At 44.0% G+C, this 20,752-nt stretch overlaps 1 protein-coding gene across 3 annotated transcripts in view; it reads right to left on the reverse strand.

Annotated features, from left to right (window-relative positions):
• Positions 1 to 20,752, reverse strand: part of pdzd2 (PDZ domain containing 2) — a 103,968-nt gene that overhangs the window by 37,356 nt on the left and 45,860 nt on the right. For all 3 annotated transcript variants that reach the window (XM_020052903.3, XM_013136867.4, XM_020052904.3), the window contains 3 exons: positions 12,659 to 13,256; positions 5,821 to 5,966; positions 2,234 to 2,366 (listed from right to left, as the gene is read on the reverse strand). In XM_020052903.3, coding sequence (XP_019908462.3) covers positions 2,234 to 2,366; positions 5,821 to 5,966; positions 12,659 to 13,256 — 877 coding nt within the window. The remainder of the gene's footprint in view (positions 1 to 2,233; positions 2,367 to 5,820; positions 5,967 to 12,658; positions 13,257 to 20,752) is intronic.

The following is a 20,752-nucleotide window of genomic DNA, read 5'->3' on the forward strand; positions in this document are numbered from 1 at the left end:
ATTAATTTTGATTTCAAAATATAATGTGGACAAATCCAGAGGGGGTGAATACATTTGAGAGCCCCTGTATGATATTTTGCAAAAGCAGTTATTATTACACAGTCTTAAAATTTATGCTGGAGTGGTATAATAGAGGTATAAGAAAAGTGATATAATGTAGGTATAAGAAAGTTGTATAATATAGATATAAGAATGGGCTATAATTTAGGTATAAGAACGGGGTATTACACATGTCAGTTGGTTGGAGAGAACTGATACAAATTGCACCAGGCTAAATGCATTGTTCAACACTAATGTATATCTGTACCAGGCTAAATATATATGCGTTCTACCAGGATGAATGTATTTTACAACACTAAGAAGTTTTGTAACATGCTAAAGCTAAGCGTCTAGCCAGGGAATTAGCATTCCAAAGCATAATAGTGAATGTGCTTGGTGAATGGTTTCACATTTTTCCATAATCTTTGCTTTTCCTACCTGGTCCTGATTGTATACTGGCCTCTAAGGTGTGCTGGTGTTGTGTGTTTTTCCAACATGTCCACACTAGTTCATATTATATTAATAATCCTGTTCATTATCTTGGTCGAGACACTGTCTGAAAATGATCTAAAAATAATTGTGAAGGTACTATAAGATGTGAAGAGTTTTTTTTTCTTCAAAAGCCCAAGAAATAACTTGGCAAATAAAATAATTTAGAACTCTTTTAGGGCTAAAAAGATTAGTCATTGAATGTGTGTTTGTATGTGTACTGTGCTTTCGGAAACTATTCTGACCCCTTCACACAACATTGTATTCTGTGATAGACTTAATTCAGAATTGGTTCCATTTATTTCTTTACCACTAACCTACACAGAACAACCTAACATGACAGTCTGTTTTTAAAACTGCGATGCCTGCTGTAAAGATGCATCACAGAGGCAGGGACTGGGAGACTGGTCAGGGTGTACAGGTAGGGAACGCTGAATGGAGCAAAACACAGAGAGGTCCTTGAAGAAAACCTGATCCAGGGCACACAGGACCTCGGACCGGTACAGACACTTTTTCAGCAAAAGATGCACACAGTCAAAACAACACTGGTGTGGCTTTGGGACACGTTTGTGAATAACCTTGCACGGCCCAGACAAAGCCCAGGCTTAAACCCCATTGAAAATTTGTGGGAATAAATGTAGACATTATGTCCATGACACCACAAAATGAGGAGAAACAGAAGGGGTCTGAATACTGGCCCAAGGCACTGGATATACACCGATCAGCCATAATATTATGACCACAGACTCGTCTCGTCATCATGGCACCTGTCAGTGGGTGGGATATATTAGGCAGCAAGTGAACATTATGTCGTCAAATGGACAAGGAAAAATGACCAAGCATGAGGATCTGAGCGACTTTGACAAGGGCCAAATCATGAAGGCTAGACGAATGGGTCAGAGCATCTCCAAAACTTCAGCCCTTGTTGGGTGTTCCTGGTCTGCAGTGGTCAGTACCTATCAAAAGTGGTCCAAGGAAGGAAAAACTGTGAACCGGTGACAGGGTCATGGGCAGCCAAGGCTCACTGTGTGGTCCGATCCAACAGATGAGCTAAATCACGTTTTCTTTCATATCACATGGATGGCCGGGTGCATGTGCGTTGGTTACCTGGACAACACATGGCACCAGGATGCACTATGGGAAGGAGGCAAGCCGGCGGAGGCAGTGTGATGCTTTGGGTAATGTTCTGCTGCCATTCATGTGGATGTTACTTTGACATGTACCACCTAGCTGAGTATTGTTGCAGACCATGTGCACCCTTTCACGGCAACAGTATTCCCTGATGGCATTGGTCTCTTTCAGCAGGATAATGCGCCCTGCCACTAAGCAAAAATGGTTCAGGAATGGTTTGAGGAACACAACAACTAGTTCAAGGTGTTGATTTGGCCTCCAAATTCCCCAGATCTCAATCCGATCGAGCATCTATGGGATGTGCTGGACAAACAGGTCCGATCCATGGAAGCCCCACCTCACAACTTACAGCACTTAAATGATCTGCTGCTAACGTCTTGGTGCCAGACATGCCTCGACGGGTCGAAGGGAGACCTACACAATATTAGGCAGGTGGTCATAATGTTATGGCTGATCGGTGTGTATTGATGACCGAGACAGAAGTCAGTTGACCCGGCAAATCATCCTGACCCCTCCAAGACCGCCAACACACTAGTGTGTGTGTGTGTGTGTGTGTGTATGTGTGTGTACTCACCCTGCTAGCGACCACCAGTTGCACCAGTCCAGCGATGGAGCGGAGGATGGCTACAGCCTCTGAATGAGACAGACCAACCAGGGACTGACCGTTGATCATCAGCAGCTCATCACCGGGCTTCAGGCGGCCATCCCTAACACACACACACACATAAGAATGCTGGTATAATAATTATAGCACATACTGCTGAGTAACAATAACAGTGTCTTTATGTGGGCTAAATGTGTTTGCTATATGGTGAATATTGTGATAAAGAGACTTTATAGGACACCAGCAATCATAAGACAGTATTCATGTAATTACTTATGTATTATAAAAACGATTAGTTTGGTTGCTTGAGGTGTCCAGTATTGCTGATTTCGTGGAACATGGCATTCACAACCCGTAGGATCAATTCCCACAGGGGGTCAGTTCAAAAGGCTTGACCTTTTATTCTCTGACCAGTGCAAGTTGATCGGGATAATGGCATCTGCTTAAAGACAAAACTTTTTGATGGACTGACATTGAAGAGGGTGCGGCTAGCATAGGGGCAGGTGTGACTAGCGCGGAGAGAGGTGTGGCTAGTGCAGAGAGAGGTGTGGCTAGCGTGGAGAGAGGTGTGGCTAGCGCGGAGAGAGGTGTGGTTAGCATGGAGAGAGGTGAGACCAGTTTGGAGAGAGGTGTGGCCAGGGCGGAGAGAGGTGTGGCTAGTGCACAGAGAGGTGTGCCTAGTGTGGAGGGAGGTGTGGCTAGTGCAGAGAGAGTTGTGGCCCTAGTGTCCCCAACTAACCACAGGGGCCAGATTTTGCACTCTATGAACTGAATGAAACAGCCATTATGGATGGTAGAGATATGAGTCATGTCTGCTGTGTGTGTGTGTGTGTGTGTGTGTGCGCATGTGTGTGCGCATGGATGTGTGTGTGTTTGTGTGTGCTCCCTAAATAATCCTCATCTGGCAACACAATGAGAGAAACTTCTATTGTTTTGCCAAAGGCAAACTTAATATGTTACCAGACCTCGGACCAAGCCAAGACACTGGCCTCTGCTAGTAAGATCAGCAAAAGACAACACACACACACACACACACAGACACAGACACACACACACACAGCATCAGGGCTAATATATCCCCAGTAATGATTTACCAGTTCGTTTTTTTCTGTTTGAGTGCTGGACTAGACCCGGCAGACTGTCTGAATCCTTTGGCCTGAACATCACGGTGGGGGTCGTTAGAAATGTTCAGACTGTCTGAATCCTTTAGCCTGAACATCACGGTGGGGGTCGTTAGAAATGTTCAGACTGTCTGAATCCTTTAGCCTGAACATCACGGTGGGGGTCGTTAGAAATGTTCAGACTGTCTGAATCCTTTGGCCTGAACATCACGGTGGGGGTCGTTAGAAATGTTCAGACTGTCTGAATCCTTTGGCCTGAACATCACGGTGGGGGTCGTTAGAAATGTTCAGACTGTCTGAATCCTTTGGCCTGAACATCACGGTGGGGGTCGTTAGAAATGTTCAGACTGTCTGAATCCTTTGGCCTGAACATCACGGTGGGGGTCGTTAGAAATGTTCAGACTGTCTGAATCCTTTGGCCTGAACATCACGGTGGGGGTCGTTAGAAATGTTCAGACTGTTTGAATCCTTTGGCCTGAACATCACGGTGGGGGTCGTTAGAAATGTTCAGACTGTCTGAATCCTTTGGCCTGAACATCACGGTGGGGGTCGTTAGAAATGTTCAGACTGTCTGAATCCTTTGGCCTGAACATCACGGTGGGGGTCGTTAGAAATGTTCAGACTGTCTGAATCCTTTGGCCTGAACATCACGGTGGGGGTCGTTAGAAATGTTCAGACTGTTTGAATCCTTTGGCCTGAACATCATGGTGGGGGTCGTTAGAAATGTTCAGACTGTCTGAATCCTTTAGCCTGAACATCATGGTGGGGGTCGTTAGAAATGTTCAGACTGTCTGAATCCTTTAGCCTGAACATCACGGTGGGGGTCGTTAGAAATGTTCAGACTGTCTGAATCCTTTGGCCTGAACATCACGGTGGGGGTCGTTAGAAATGTTCAGACTGTCTGAATCCTTTGGCCTGAACATCACGGTGGGGGTCGTTAGAAATGTTCAGACTGTCTGAATCCTTTGGCCTGAACATCACAGTGGGGGTCGTTAGAAATGTTTTCGTCTCATTAAGCTTCAACAGTCCCCTGGGGGTCAATGAACATGTTCTGGGTTTATCAGTGATGTTGGTTCAAGTCATTTCTTGGCAGTGTACCAGGATGTCGGGGCATCGCTCTAGAGGAGTAAGTACATAGTTGCACTTCCTGTGTTCTGAAGTCTAGGTAATGGGTGTGGGAGGGGGTGTGCTTATGGGAGTGATTGGTCTACGGTGTAGACACACTGACACCAGTAAAAGCTGGGTCAGTTGCTCACAGTGTCAAACCAATACAAGCTGTGTCAGTCATTCAGTGTCAAATCAGTACAAGCTGTGTCGGTCGTTCACTGTGTCAAATCAGTACAAGCTGGGTCAGTCACTAAGTGTCAAACCAGTACAAGCTGTGCCAGTTGCTCAGTGTCAAACCAGTAAAAGCTATGTCAGTCGCTCAGACTCAAACCAGTACAAGCTGTGTCAGTCGCTCAGTGTCAAACCAGTACAAGCTGGGTCAGTCACTAAGTTTTAAACCAGTACAAGCTGTGTCAGTCTCTCAGTGTCAAACCAGTACAGGTACACACATGTTCACAGACCAGACATTATCAAAGAGATTTCTCAAGAAATACTGTGTGTGCGTGCGTGTGTGTGTGTGTGTGTCTGCGTTGAGACGTTGTGTGGGGGATGATTGAACTTAACATACTGGTCACATGAGTATAATGTCCTCTAGTTAATGATCTACTACCAGTGTGTGTTTTTTAAGTGTGCCTGTGTGTGGTGTGTGTGGTGTAGTGCGGTGTGTGTGTGGTTTTGTGTGTGTGTGTGGTCCAGTGTGTGTGTCTGGTACAGTGTGTGTGCGTGGTACAATGTGTTTGTGGTGTGGTAGAGTGTGTGTGTGTGTGGTGTGTGTGGTGTTATGTGTGTGTGGTTTTGTGTGTGTGTGTGTGTGGTGTGATGTTCTGTGTGTGGTGTGCGTGTTTGTGTGTGTGTGGTGTTCTGTGTGTGGTGTTCTGTGTGTGTGTGTGTGGTGTTCTGTGTGTGGTGTGTGTGTGTGTGTGTGTGTGTGTGGTGTGGTGTTCTGTGTGTGGTGTGTGTGGTGTTCTGTGTGTGTGTGTGTTGTTTTGTGTGTGTGGTGTTCTGTGTGTGGTGTGTGTGATGTTCTGTGTGTGGTGTGTGTGTGTGGTGTTCTGTGTGTGGGGTGTGTTGTTTTGTGTGTGTGTGTGGTGTTCTGTGTGTGTGTGTTGTGTGTGTGTGTGGTGTGATTGTGTGTGTGGGGTGTGTGTGTTTGTGTGTTTGTGTGTGTGTGGTGTTCTGTGTGTAGTGGGTGTGTGGTGTGATGTTCTGTGTGTGGTGTGTGTGTGATGTTCTGTGTGTGGTGTTCTGTGTGTAGTGGGTGTGTGGTGTGGGGTTCTGTGTGTGGTGTGTGTGGTGTTCTGTGTGTGTACGTGTGCAGCTGTGTCTCACCTCTGCGTGGCTCCGCCCTCCTCCACGTGCGCCACGACGATGCCGTGAGGGGAGCGCTTGGACCCTCTCCCCCCGGTAATCTGGATCCCCAGCCCCTCCTCCCCCTTCAACATGTGCATCTTCCAGATGTGGCTCCCTTCCCTGGACTGAAGGACACAATCGACACAATCAGATGCCAGCCGTTCAGCAGACGCTCTCATCCACAGACGCTAACAGGTACCTCATTCACCTGGCGGACAACCTCTCTACCTCTAGGCTGCTTACGGTTATCCACAATCATTAAAAACAAACTAAAACTGGTTCTATGAGCAACATACGCAAAACCGTTCTGCAAATTTCCAGGAGGGAGACCGTTAACTCAAACCCATAAGCCCTATTTAACAAAGACGTCTGTTTCATTCAAGCTTTTTGCAAAAGCTGTCTTTTTAAAGCACCACTGTCAACATGTTGTAAGGACATTCAATAACCAAACTATTATATAAATAGTTCAATGTATTATAAAAAGGGTTAAGTGTATTATACATTTATTATATAAAGGGTTAAGTATATTATATATTAATTATATAAAGGGTTAAGTGTATTATATACAAGGTTATTCAAACTGTCAGACTTTAGGAAATATATAGAAATGGAACGGGATGCATTACTCTACCCTCCATTTACTCTATTTTCCTTCTCTCTCCTCTAAATATTCTATAAATAGCATCTTAGAGACCCTTACGGCACCTGTCTGTGACGACTAAACACAGCGGACCCCAGTAGCTGCCTGAAAACTGAAAACCGCTGTCAAACATCTGATAAGGGGACTGAAGTGATTACCATTCAAATCACTACCTTATGTCCAGTCTAGAACAAACGCCTGTGGGCCTCAAACCCTGAGCACCAACAGCTCACTGCTTTAGAAGACAGACATACCAGGCATACCCGAAACCATTCCTACACAGAAGACACTTTAAAGTGGACAGATATGCAATAATGTATGCCTGACAGTGGACAGATCTATAATAATGTATGCCTGACAGTGGACAGATCTATAATAATGTATGCCTGACAGTGGACAGATCTATAATAATGTATGTCTGACCATGGTACGATAATGTGTGATTCACAATGTACAGTAATGCCTGTGTAATAATGTATTACTGTGATAGTAGACATATGTACAATACTGATATAAGAAAATGAATGACTGATACTGGATAGATGAATGGTCATTTCTGATTAATTGTGAACAGTGATTTTGATAGTAGACAGATGTAAGATAATGTATGACTGATACTGGACATGTTTGATAATGTATGACTGTGATAGTGGACAAATGCATGATAACGTGTGACTGACAGTGAATAGACGTATAATAATGTAAAAGTGATAATGTATATGCTTTTGTAATGGACAGCAGCACACTTAGTTCCTATGCCATAAGCCACCCTAGCAAACAAAAATGAGTCACAGGGACGTCATGAGAAACTTCAGGAGGTTGTGTCATCATCTGAACGTCTTGATGATGGTTTCTGGGAAATAACCATCAGTGTCTTTTAACGTGAATTAAATCTTTCAGGTGGGTGGGGTCACACCTTTAAACATTTATTTCAGTCATACGTAAAGTAAATAAACTGTCACACGCCTATTGTAGATTGCCAATGATTTCGGAGTATTTTTTTCTCTGTTAAATGCAAACAGTATGAGACAAAAGAACCATGAGGGCAAAATAAACCCAGGCACTCACACCCTGAAAGTGTGTGGGTATAAGGAAGGCTGTGTCATGTCCTGTCCTGCAGGGAGGTGTCGTGTGTTGGGAGTGAGGTGTCCTGTCCTGCAGGGAGGTGTGTTCGAGAGGGATGCTGACAGGTATGCTGGGAGCCGATCGACAGAGAACTGTGAGTCAGTCTGGGAGACATGTCTGGGCTAGCCTTGTCATCGCTTCTCCTCCTCTCTCGTCCTATCCCTCTTCCCCTCTTCTCCCCTCCTAACCCTGTCCTAACCCTCTCCTGATGACTAGCCCTCACCCCAACCTTGACTCTGTTCCCTGTCTCATATTATTAGATGTTTTCAAACAGGGAAACAGGAATCAATTCCTCTGACTGGCTAAAAAGTCTGAGTGTTTTATGTGTTATTGTTTTTTAACTACAGATGTATGTCTTAATACGATCATACTGGTTTCGCAGGAATCTTATTAGACAGCAGGAAACAAAATGTTGTATTTAAATTAGTGTATTCCATTATTAAAAAGCTGTCTAAAGTTTATAATTTCCATTTTAGAATGTCAGAAACATGTTCTTTTTTTTATAAATCCCCATAAAAAATCTATCAGAATCCACATACTTCACATTTCCCATTGGCTGCATGACTATTTTACAAAAAAACTGGGTCAAATGATTTGCCAATTGTGGAAAATCTGTGTCAAATGAAGATACCACATCTGTAATGGACAGTGAGCCAGATAACAGCTCAGTCTGATGAGGCTGAAATGCAACTGAATGAATCAACAGCAACAATTCAAGTGTCTCACCTTCTGCTTCATTTGTACAGACATAGAACCAACCACACACATCAGAGGGGGCGAAGCCTCAGTGTTTGCTAACATAAAATATTCAGACATTAACGCTTGGTCAGACTCATCCCTGTTTAACGCTCAGTCAGACTCAGCCCCGTGTGTCTGGCTGTCAGTTCCCAATCCTGCCTTGATCTTCCTTATTCACCCTTCCCAGATCCTTAGAACTCCCGATACGTGTATTACGTAACACAGTGGTTCCCAACTACGGTCCTCAAGTACCCCCAACAGTACACCTTTTCATTGTAGCCCCAGCTAAGCACAGCTGATTCAACTTGTCAACTAATTATCAGGCTCTCATTGAGTTGAATTGGGTGTGCTTGTCCAGGGCTACAACAAAAATGTGTACTGCTGGGGGTACTCGAGACTTTGAAAGCACCGTTTAAAACTTTGAATGCTCCGTGTCTGTGAGTTTGCGTGTACATTAAGACATGGCGTCTGTGATTACGGCACTGTGAAGGTGCTTGCAGAGCTGTGGTCGCCTGGTAACGCTCCCTGGTCCATGATGAATACGGCTGTGTAGAGACCACTGCAGTTTTTCCTTCCTTCCCGAATAGTTGAAAAGGAAGGTTTTGAGTGAGGAACCCTTCTGTGTTCAACTTTTTTGGAAAGGAAAGAAAAAGGTACAGACAACCAGTCACTCTCCTCGGTATAGACTGATGGTATATACAGACAACCAGTCACTCTCCTCGGTATAGACTGATGGTATATACAGACAACCAGTCACTCTCCTCGGTAAAGACTGATGGTATATACAGACAACCAGTCACTCTCCTCCTCTGTACAGACTGATGGTATATACAGACAACCAGTCACTCTCCTCCTCTGTACAGACTGATGGTATATACAGACAACCAGTCACTCTCCTCCTCTGTACAGACTGATGGTATATATATAGACAACCAGTCACTCTCCTCCTCTGTACAGACTGGTGGTATATACAGACAACCAGTCACTCTCCTCCTCTGTACAGACTGGTGGTATATACAGACAACCAGTCACTCTCCTCCCCTGTACAGACTGGTGGTATATATAGACAACCAGTCACTCTCCTCCTCTGTACAGACTGGTGGTATATACAGACAACCAGTCACTCTCCTCCTCTGTACAGACTGGTGGTATATACAGACAACCAGTCACTCTCCTCCCCTGTACAGACTGGTGGTATATATAGACAACCAGTCACTCTCCTCCTCTGTACAGACTGGTGGTATATATAGACAACCAGTCACTCTCCTCCTCTGTACAGACTGGTGGTATATACAGCTCTGGAAAAAAATAAGAGACCACTGCAACTTTTTCCTTCCTTCCCGAATAGTTGAAAAGGAAGGTTTTGAGTGAGGAACCCTTCTGTGTTCAACTTTTTTGGAAAGGAAAGAAAAAGGTGCAGTGGTCTCTTATTTTTATCCGGAGCTGTATATCCTGAGTTCAAGGCTCAATACCCGTCTCCTCTATGTCTCCCCCTCTGACTCCAACCGTCAATGAAAGCCTTGCAAAAACATTATAGTAAGGGGACTGTCCACTTTCCATTAAAGAAAAAGAATTATCCACTGCATGAATATCAGATAGAGCGTCTGTTTGAGTAATACAGTAGATTATCTAACAGTGGTGTGTAATTGTTTAGGACTGATCCACGTTACGGTTCTGTGGTTAGTAACTCTGGATGACTCATGGCTTGACATGAAATCGTCTGGGCCAGAATTTCTGAAGAATAGTCTGGATCAGCAAACTCATCATTCAGAAAAAGAATTACTCAGAGTGAACAGGATAAGTACTTGATTTTTAGTTCTCAGATTTATTTCTCGTGTGAGAATGGAAAACTGTGACCTTGCCAAAGCCTCAAGGCAGCCCAACCTCTGATTGGTTAAATCACTGAAACCTAACCTCCTCTAATTGGCTATATCACTTACAGTCTATGCTGACTGTTCAAATCACTGACACATGGTAACTCTCCCACTGACTGGTTCAAAACTACAATGTATCGTGGATCGATTTTGACTAACTGACTGTAAATAATAAATAATTGTAATTTACGATTTATTTATGAATGTGTTTTGTAGACCAGTCAAACCGAGGTCGTCTGCAGTTGGTTTGATCCATTCAAACACAGCTTTTTATCAGGGCGACTAAGATGATCAGTAAGGGTTGGGTGCCTTGCCCAGTGGCACATTGACAGATTTTTCATCTGGTCAGTTCAAGGAATCTAACCAGCAACTTTTCCATTAATAGGCATAACACACTATGCCTCCCAGCCGCCAATCTATCCTTCTGATTGGATAATCACTGACGCATGGTAACATCTGACCCTCTGATTGGCTCAACCACTGAGGCAATCAAAGGGGGCAAGTCGATTTAGCAGTTGGCCTATTCTGTTACTCCTTAGCCCAAATATCCACACGCCCAGGGCACAAGACCGTGCCAAAGGAATATGCCAATTGACTTGTCTACAGTACTGACATGTGGGAACATCTGACCCTCTGATTGGCTCAACCGGTGACAAATGACAACATATGCCCTTCTGATTAGCTAGACACTGATACGTTTTAGCATAGCAGTTCAGTGTCACAAATGTTCATCTATTCCCTACACAGTGTACTACTTCAGACCATAGCCTATTGATCCCAATAACAGCCATTTTGGACCTAATGAATACTAGTGCCCCATAAATGGAACACCACATTGTTCTGATTTCTGACCTCAAACCTCTGGGCTGGAAAGATAGGAAGAATGGATTAGCAAGAGTAGAAATGAGGGTTCTCTGAGGAACATCCAAACTATATGGACACGACCACACGGCAAGAGTAAACCTACACCTGCCTCTTGAACACAACCAGACAACCAGTCACTCTCCTCGGTATAGACTGATGGTATATACAGACAACCAGTCACTCTCCTCGGTATAGACTGATGGTATATACAGACAACCAGTCACTCTCCTCGGTATAGACTGATGGTATATACAGACAACCAGTCACTCTCCTCGGTATAGACTGATGGTATATACAGACAACCAGTCACTCTCCTCCTCTGTACAGACTGATGGTATATACAGACAACCAGTCACTCTCCTCCTCTGTACAGACTGATGGTATATACAGACAACCAGTCACTCTCCTCCTCTGTACAGACTGATGGTATATATAGACAACCAGTCACTCTCCTCCTCTGTACAGACTGGTGGTATATACAGACAACCAGTCACTCTCCTCCTCTGTACAGACTGGTGGTATATACAGACAACCAGTCACTCTCCTCCCCTGTACAGACTGGTGGTATATATAGACAACCAGTCACTCTCCTCCTCTGTACAGACTGGTGGTATATACAGACAACCAGTCACTCTCCTCCTCTGTACAGACTGGTGGTATATACAGACAACCAGTCACTCTCCTCCCCTGTACAGACTGGTGGTATATATAGACAACCAGTCACTCTCCTCCTCTGTACAGACTGGTGGTATATATAGACAACCAGTCACTCTCCTCCTCTGTACAGACTGGTGGTATATACAGCTCTGGAAAAAAATAAGAGACCACTGCAACTTTTTCTTTCCTTTCCAAAAATGTTGAAAAGGAAGGTTTTGAGTGAGGAACAGAGGGGTTAAAATTAAGAGACCACTGCAAATTGAGCACTACTGTTCCTTACTCAGAACGTTCCTTTTCAACTTTTTGGAAAGGAAAGAAAAAGGTGCAGTGGTCTCTTATTTTTTTCCAGAGCTGTATGGACAACCAGTCACTCTCCTCCTCTGTACAGACTGGTGGTATATATGGACAACCAGTCACTCTCCTACTGTGGACAGACTCATGTGAAGCAGACTGGTGGTATATACTGTACAGACATAGAGACAGGTAATGTAATATAACTGTGTGTCAACACAGACCCGCCAGTTTGGAGTCGCTGACACTATCAACAGCACTGCTATAGGTGAAAGACTACCTGTTGATTGTTTTTATAGATTTTGCATAATTATATTTTATATTAACTTCCACAAACTCAGAAGAGGATGGAATTGGAGTCCTAAGTGTCTGATACTGTGTGTGAATGCCTTGCCTGACTAGCCCTCCTTCAAGCAACTCAGTCAACATCCCTTTATTTATCAGGAGCAGGTAAATGGGCGATCTTGACCTGACCTTCCATCTTTAAGTGACCATAGTTCAGTTCTATAACTAAATGGTAATGCTAGAGCGCTAGGTCCTAAAGATGGTGGACACAATACAATCAGAACAAATGGACTGTAACCGTGACGCAGGCGGTCCCCATGTCTGCAGTGCAACATAATGTTACCTGACTGGAGGTGTCACTGCTGAAGGACTCAGTCTTGTGCTCTGACAGACCCCTGCGGGAGCGGTTTGGGAGGGTGGCAGTCCCTCCCCCGTTCTGGAGGTGATAAGGGATTGTCAGAGGGGGCAGGGCAGTCACGGGCCCAGGTCCTCCTGGTTCTGACCCCTCCCCTCGGGGTCTGTCCGTGGGGAGGGCGGGGCTGCTCATGACCTCTGGGAACACATTCTCTGTGACCTCTGCAACCTCTGTCTCCGCAGAGACCGTGGTGCCGCCGTGGTTGCTGTTCTCCAGTGTCTTCCCGCCGCCGTCGTCATGGCAACTGTTCCTCCTGTCTTTCTTGTCGCCGCTGAAGGACGCCCGGGAGATGACGCCGAATTTCCGTGTCCGTTTGCCACCACCGTTCTGCGCGGGAGGACTGACGTGAGGCTCGGCGTCAGCGCCAGCCCGCTGGTCGAGGGTGTGGGTGGAGCCACGGTGCGACCCACCGGTGAGGATGGCACTGCCGTTCCCATTGCACGGAGGGGGGGGGGCCTTGCGCTTGATCCTCCGGAGCATGATCAGGTAGATGCAGCCACCATTCCAGCACTGTTCAGCCAGGTAACTGTAGAGGTAAGAGGTCAGAAAAAACACAGTGTCACGATAATAGCACCTATTCCCTTATTAGTACACTTCTTTAGACCAGAGCCCAGTTAAACCATATTCACTACATAGTACACTACGTTATATCAACTCTATTCCTAACACAGTACACTACAATATACTAGGCTATTCTCAATATAGTACAGGCCAAGTCAACACCTTGAACTCGTTGTGTTCCTCAAACCATTCCTGAAACATTTTTGCTTTGTGGTAGGGCGCATTATCCTGCTGAAAGAGGCCAATGCCATCAGGGAATAACGTTGCCATGAAAGGGTGCACATGTTCTGCAACAATGCTCAGGTAGGTGGTACGTGTCAAAGTACCATCCACATGAATGGCAGGACACAAGGTTTCCCAGCAGAACATTGCGCAAAGCATCACACTGCCTCCACCGGCTTGCCTCCTTCCCACAGTGAATCCTGGTGCCATGTGTTCTCCAGGTTAGCGACGCGCACACACACCTGGCCATCCACGTGATGTAAAAGAAAATGTGATTCATCAGACCAGGCCACCTTCTTCCATTGCTCCGTGGTCCAGTTCTGATGCTCACGTGCCCATTGTAGGCACTTTCAGCAGTGACAGGGGTCAGCATGGACACCCTGACTGGTCTGCAACAAACGGCGATGCACTGTGTGTTCTGACACCTTTCTATCAGTACCGCCATTCACTTGGTCAACAATTTGAGCTACAGCAGCTCTGTTGGATCGGACCACACAGTGCAGCCTGCGCTCCCCACGTGCATGACCCTGTTGCCGGTTCACTGTTTTTCCTTCCTTGAACCGCTTACCGGGGTGTTCCCGGTACTGACCACTGCAGACCGGAAACACCCCAGAAGTGCTGCAGTTTTGGAGACACTCTGACGCAGTCGTCTAGCCATCACAATTTGGCCCCTGTCAAAGTCGCTCAGATCCTTACGCTTGCCAATTTCTCCTGCTTCTAACACATCAACTGTGAGGACAGAGTGTTCACTTGCTGCCTAACACATCCCACCCACTGACAGGTGCCTGATAGGTGTATACCAGCCTTGACTCTATGTAGTACCCTACTCATGACCAGATATCTAGTAACAGCACCATTGAACAGGACCTTGAGTCCTCTAGCGGAAAACCAAGTTTCAGCATTTCATAAATAAAATCTCAACATAGAAAAATAAGCCAGCCCCCTATTATTGTCTTCATTCATTTGTTGCTGCCTGGAACTCTCATTAACAAGCAGTGAGTGGATCTGAGATGGCGACTGCTGCAGTGCAAGAATGATCTTACTGAAATCCCCCCGTCTGATGAATCATATAACGCCATTTGGAAATTAAAAGGTATGAAAATATCTTTGGAAAGTACTGAGGCAAAGAGCAATCATTCAGAAATACTTCATACTATCGAGTTGCCGTTATTTCCTCTGGGCATACTAACAGTGTAAATCACCTCTTGTCCTTACTTTCAACTGTCTCCATGTGTCTTCTATAAAGCAGATTGTAGCCCATTGCTAAACAGATGCTACTTCAGTCCCAAAGCTATTTCAAATAGCAGAACTCCAAAAAAAAATTGAAATGGTGGCATAAGGGTCTGTGTGGAATACAGCAAACACATGGTGTTAAGTAGGACAGCGCCAGAAGGGGGAGGAGGTGTAGTAGTCAGAAAAGCAGGAGTTACACAAACACCTTGTCTAGACTAGAACAGCACAGGCTTAGGTAGTACATATAGCTGTTTAAATAGTAATATACATATGATATACAGCTCCGGAAAAAATTATGAGACCACTGCACCTTTTTCTTTCCTTTCCAAAAATTTTGAAAAGGAAAGTTTTGAGTGAGGAACAGAAGCGTTCAATTTGCAGTGGTCTCTTAATTTTAACCCTTCTGTTCCTCACTCAAAACCTTCCTTTTCGACTTTTTTGGAAAGGAAAGAAAAAGTTGCAGTGGTCTCTTAATTTTTTCCGGGGCTGTATATCATGACGGTACATATACACAGAACATAGTTTATCATGACGGCACATATACACAGTACATAGTATATCATGACGGTACATATACACAGAACATAGTTTATCATGACGGCACATATACACAGAACATAGTTTATCATGACGGCACATATACACAGGACATAGTATATCATGACGGTACATATACACAGAACATAGTATATCATGATGGCACATTTACACAGTACATAGTATATCATGACGGTACATATACACAGAACATAGTTTATCATGACGGCACATATACACAGAACATAGTTTATCATGACGGCACATATACACAGGACATAGTATATCATGACGGTACATATACACAGTACATAGTATATCATGACAGTACATATACACAGTACATAGTATATCATGACAGCACATATACACAGTACATAGTATATCATGACAGTACATATACACAGTACATAGTATATCATGACAGCACATATACACAGTACATAGTACATCATGATGGTACATATACACAGTACATAGTATATCATGACAGTACATATACACAGTACATAGTATATCATGACGGCACATATACACAGTACATAGTACATCATGATGGTACATATACACAGTACATAGTATATCATGACAGCACATATACACAGTACATAGTATATCATGACAGTACATATACACAGTACATAGTATATCATGACAGCACATATACACAGTACATAGTACATCATGACGGTACATATACACAGTACATAGTACATCATGATGGTACATATACACAGTACATAGTATATCATGACAGTACATATACACAGTACATAGTATATCACGACAGTACATATACACAGTACATAGTATATCATGACAGTACATATACACAGTACATAGTACATCATGATGGTACATATACACAGTACATAGTATATCATGACAGTACATATACACAGTACATAGTATATCATGACGGCACATATACACAGGACATAGTATATCATGACGGTACATATACACAGTACATAGTATATCATGACAGCACATATACACAGGACATAGTATATCATGACGGTACATATACACAGTACATAGTACATCATGATGGTACATATACACAGTACATAGTATATCATGACAGTACATATACACAGTACATAGTATATCATGACGGCACATATACACAGGACATAGTATATCATGACAGCACATATACAGAGTACATAGTATATCATGACGGTACATATACACAGTACATAGTATATCATGACAGTACATATACACAGTACATAGTATATCATGACAGCACATATACACAGTACATAGTATATCATGACGGTACATATACACAGTACATAGTATATCATGACGGTACATATACACAGTACATAGTACATCATGCAATTATGTACACTAAAGAGGGAGAAAGGCAGGGGATGGTGAGAGTGGGGTGACAAAGAGAAAATGAGGAAGGGGGAAGACGTATAGAGGGGAAGGTAGAAAGACTGAGAGGGGGAGAAAAGGAGAGATAAGGGAGTAAGAAAGTGAGTAAGGGAGGATAAGAGAAAGGAAGAGATGAAAGTGGTAAAAAAGAGATAGAGAGGTAAAGAGGCAAAGAGAAACAGGGAGAGACTGTCTGAGACAACAAGAAAAAGAACTGAAAAAGCTTATCCTAATCTAAAGTATTCTAACCTAGTAAAGCTACTTGGTTTCAGACAGTATTCCTCCTTATAGTATTGGTCACCTCTGTTTTAACAGAGGGCAGGTTAATGACTGGTCAGAATCACCAACCAGCTTAACAGCACCGACACACATGGACACACACACACACACACACACACAGAAATCTGAATTTCTATTCTTGTGGGGACCAGAAAACAATACATTTTTCCTAACCTTAACTTTAACCTCAATAGCCTAATCTTAGCATCTCAACACAACCTAGCCCTATTACCTAACCCCAAACCTAAGGTGTAATAACAAATGTAAAAGTAACCTAAATTTAACACAAACCCCAATTGTAGGTTTTACCCTACACCTAACCCCCAAACCATACCCTAAACCTAACCCCTAAACCAAACCCTAAACCTAACCCCTAAACCATACCCTAGACCAAACCCCTAAACCATACCCTTAGCTGGAAATATACTATTCCCTTGTTGGACCAGTAAAGTGTTGCCACAAGGTCACAATTTTCATGTTTTACTATCCTTTTATATCTCTGGTCCCCACTCCATCTGTAAAAAATGACCAAACAGTCACAAACACAGAATCAGCTGGTTAACCAGGCAGGCTGTCATAACTGCCTGTAGAACGGTAAACAGTTCTGACAGACTTTGAAAGGAATGTGCGCGTGTGCATGTGTGTATCTGTGTGTGTGTGTGTGTGTGTGTGTATATCTGTGTGTGTGTGTGTGTGTTTAGGCGGTTTGCTCGTGTTATTGAGAAATGCTTTGTTATTGGGTTTAGTTTTTCCACAGATGACCCGTCCAAGTCTCATTTGGAAGCCGTCCCCGTCCAGGGGACATGCTGCTTCTGGATGCTAGTCTGCAGTAGACAGGGTCAATGCACCGGATATACAGTAAATGTAGGAGGCGTTTGTCCTCTCCATAGAGGAAGTCTGTGTCAGCACTGCCAGTCCACGTGGATGAATGATTAACTGATCAACCTGATCCGGGGCCAGGGATTTTTCAAAACACTGCTTGATGATCACTAAACTGACTGCATGAAACCTTAACAGGCAGTACAATAAAAGTGGGTTTAGGTTGGGTAAGTAAATCTGCAAAAGACCTGGTTAGGAAATCTGAATTGCTCCGAGGTAACAGGGGGGGCGATGCAGCAGAGTGGAAACGGAGCCTGGGACACAGACGTTGTCCAAGCACAGGCCCATTTCCAACGCCAACACAGGCCCACTGTGCAGGAAAACAACACCTCACCCCTTCTATGCCCATACTGGATATATCAGAAAGTAGTGCACAATAAAATGTTACAATGGTATTACAAATGTGGATATTGCAAAGCCTAATAAAGGCTCATGAGGCATTATAAAGCTTTACAATGGCCTGAACCCTGACCTAATTCTCCAGCACTCAGAGCAAAATAAGTCAGTAAATCTCATGGTAAAGTTACGTAAGATACATTATCATCATGAACAAAATGTGCAATAAAACCCAGCTAGCACCTGATTCAGACTGCTCCTGCAGATCTACTGTATGTAATCACTGCACTGCAGGGACATCACAGAGGTGAGGCAACAACTAGAAAGGTGAAGCATCACCCAAACACACGACTGCTCACCCCCATATCACCTAAAAACTCTACAACTCTCCCCCACATTACCCAAACACACACAACACTCCCACACACTACCCAAACACACCACAACACTACCCCACATTACCTAAACACAGCATACAACTCCCCCACATTACCTAAACACATAACAACACCCCCTAACATTACCCAAACATACCACAACACTCCCCGACATTACCCAAACACTCCCCGGCATTACCCAAACACACCAAAACACTCCCCTACATTACTAAAACACACCCCAACATTACCCAAACACACCACAACACTCCGCTACATTTCCCAAACATATCTAAACACTCCCCGACATTACCCAAACACACAACACTCCCCCACATTACCTAAACACACCACACAACTCCCCCACATTACCTAAATACACCACAATACCCCCCACATAACCCAAACATACCACAACACTCACCCCACATTACCCAAACATACCTCAACACTCACTGACATTACCCAAACACACCACAACGCTCCCCCACATTACTAAAACACACTCCGACATTACCCAAACACACCACAACACTCCCCTACATTAATAAAACACACCACAACACCCCCCCCCCCCACATTACCCAAACATACCTCAACACTACCTAACATTATCCAAACATACCACAACACTCCCCGACAATACCCAAACACTCTCCGACATTACCCAAACACACCAAAACACTCCCCTACATTACTAAAACACACCACAACACCCCCCCCCCACATTACCCAAACATACCTCAACACCCCCCCAGATTACCCAAGCATACCTAAACACTCCACGACATTACCAAAACACACCTCAACACTCCCCCACACAATCCAAACGTGAGCTCTGACTGTGCCTGTCAAAGTGACTTCTGGCAATGGGACGATTCCCATTCACTTACTGACAGCGTCCCAGCACTCTGCCTTTGTTAACACACGACCACGCTTCTGTTGTCTGCGAAGCAGAGGATCACATCCCTAACGCTGACTTGTTTGTAGACAGACCTGGTGTTTGAGTGCTGTTGTCTGCCCTAGTTTGTGACTGTGAGGATGGCTTACTGGTGAAACAAAACCCCACCGCTGGCAGCTGCTCTCCAGCGAGCTGTCCTCACTGGCCTCTTCGACGGCCAGCCAGCGCTGATGAAACCACACCAACAAAGCATTTGCTTCCATCCCTGACTGGGACAGCAGTCAATGGAGAGACGGGTCAAACAGAACAGACAGGAGAAACAGAGAACTTTGGGAAAGGGAATTTGCAGTCTGGAAAACAACCTGGATAGGCTGTTTTTTAAAACCCTTCAGGGTGAAAAAGATGAATAGACTTCAACAGTTTCTGATCAGAGAAATAAATGATAGATGATAGGGTAGCTGCTACAAAGAGCTACAATATACAGTGGATATAAAAACTCTACACACCCCTGTGAAAATGCCAGGTTTTTGTGATGTGAAAGAATGATACAAAAATGAATCATGTCAGAACTTTCTCCACTTTTAATGTGACCTATAATGTGAAAAATTCTATTTAAAAACAAACTGAAATCTTTGAGGGGGAAAAATGAAAAATAAAAACCTTACAATAACCTGGCTGTGTTCAGAATTAACCAACCACATTCAAACTCATGTTAAATAAAAGTCATTACACACCTGCCATAATTTAAAGTGACTCTGATTAATCACAAATAAAGTTCAGCTGTTCTAGTAGGATTTTCCTGACATTCTCTTAGTTGCATCTCAGAGCAAAAGCCATGGTCCGCAGAGAGCTTCCAAAGCATCAGTTTGCAAAAACAAATATTAAGTCCCCCAAAAGCACATGGGAAAATGTGTTATGGTCTGATGAAACCAAGGTTGAACATTTTGGCCATAATAACAAAAAGTATGTTTGGTGCAAAAACAACACTGCACATTACCCAAAGAACACCATACCCAGAGTGAAGCATGGTGGTGGCAGCATCATGCTTTGGGGCTGTTTTTCTTCAGCTGGAACCAGGGCCATAGTCAGGGAGGGGGAATTATGAACAGTTCCAAATACCAGGCAATTTTGGCACAAAACCTTCAGGCATCCGTCAGAAAGCTGAAGATGAAGTTCACCTTTCAGCATGACAACAACCCAAAGCACATATTGCCACGTGCTAATAGACTCCTACCCAAAAAGACTGAATGTGCTAATAAAATCAAAAGGTGCTTCAACAAAGTATTAGTTTAAGGGTGTGCACACTTA

Source organism: Esox lucius, chromosome 13 (assembly GCF_011004845.1).
Source record: "Esox lucius isolate fEsoLuc1 chromosome 13, fEsoLuc1.pri, whole genome shotgun sequence".
Lineage (NCBI taxonomy): Eukaryota > Metazoa > Chordata > Actinopteri > Esociformes > Esocidae > Esox > Esox lucius.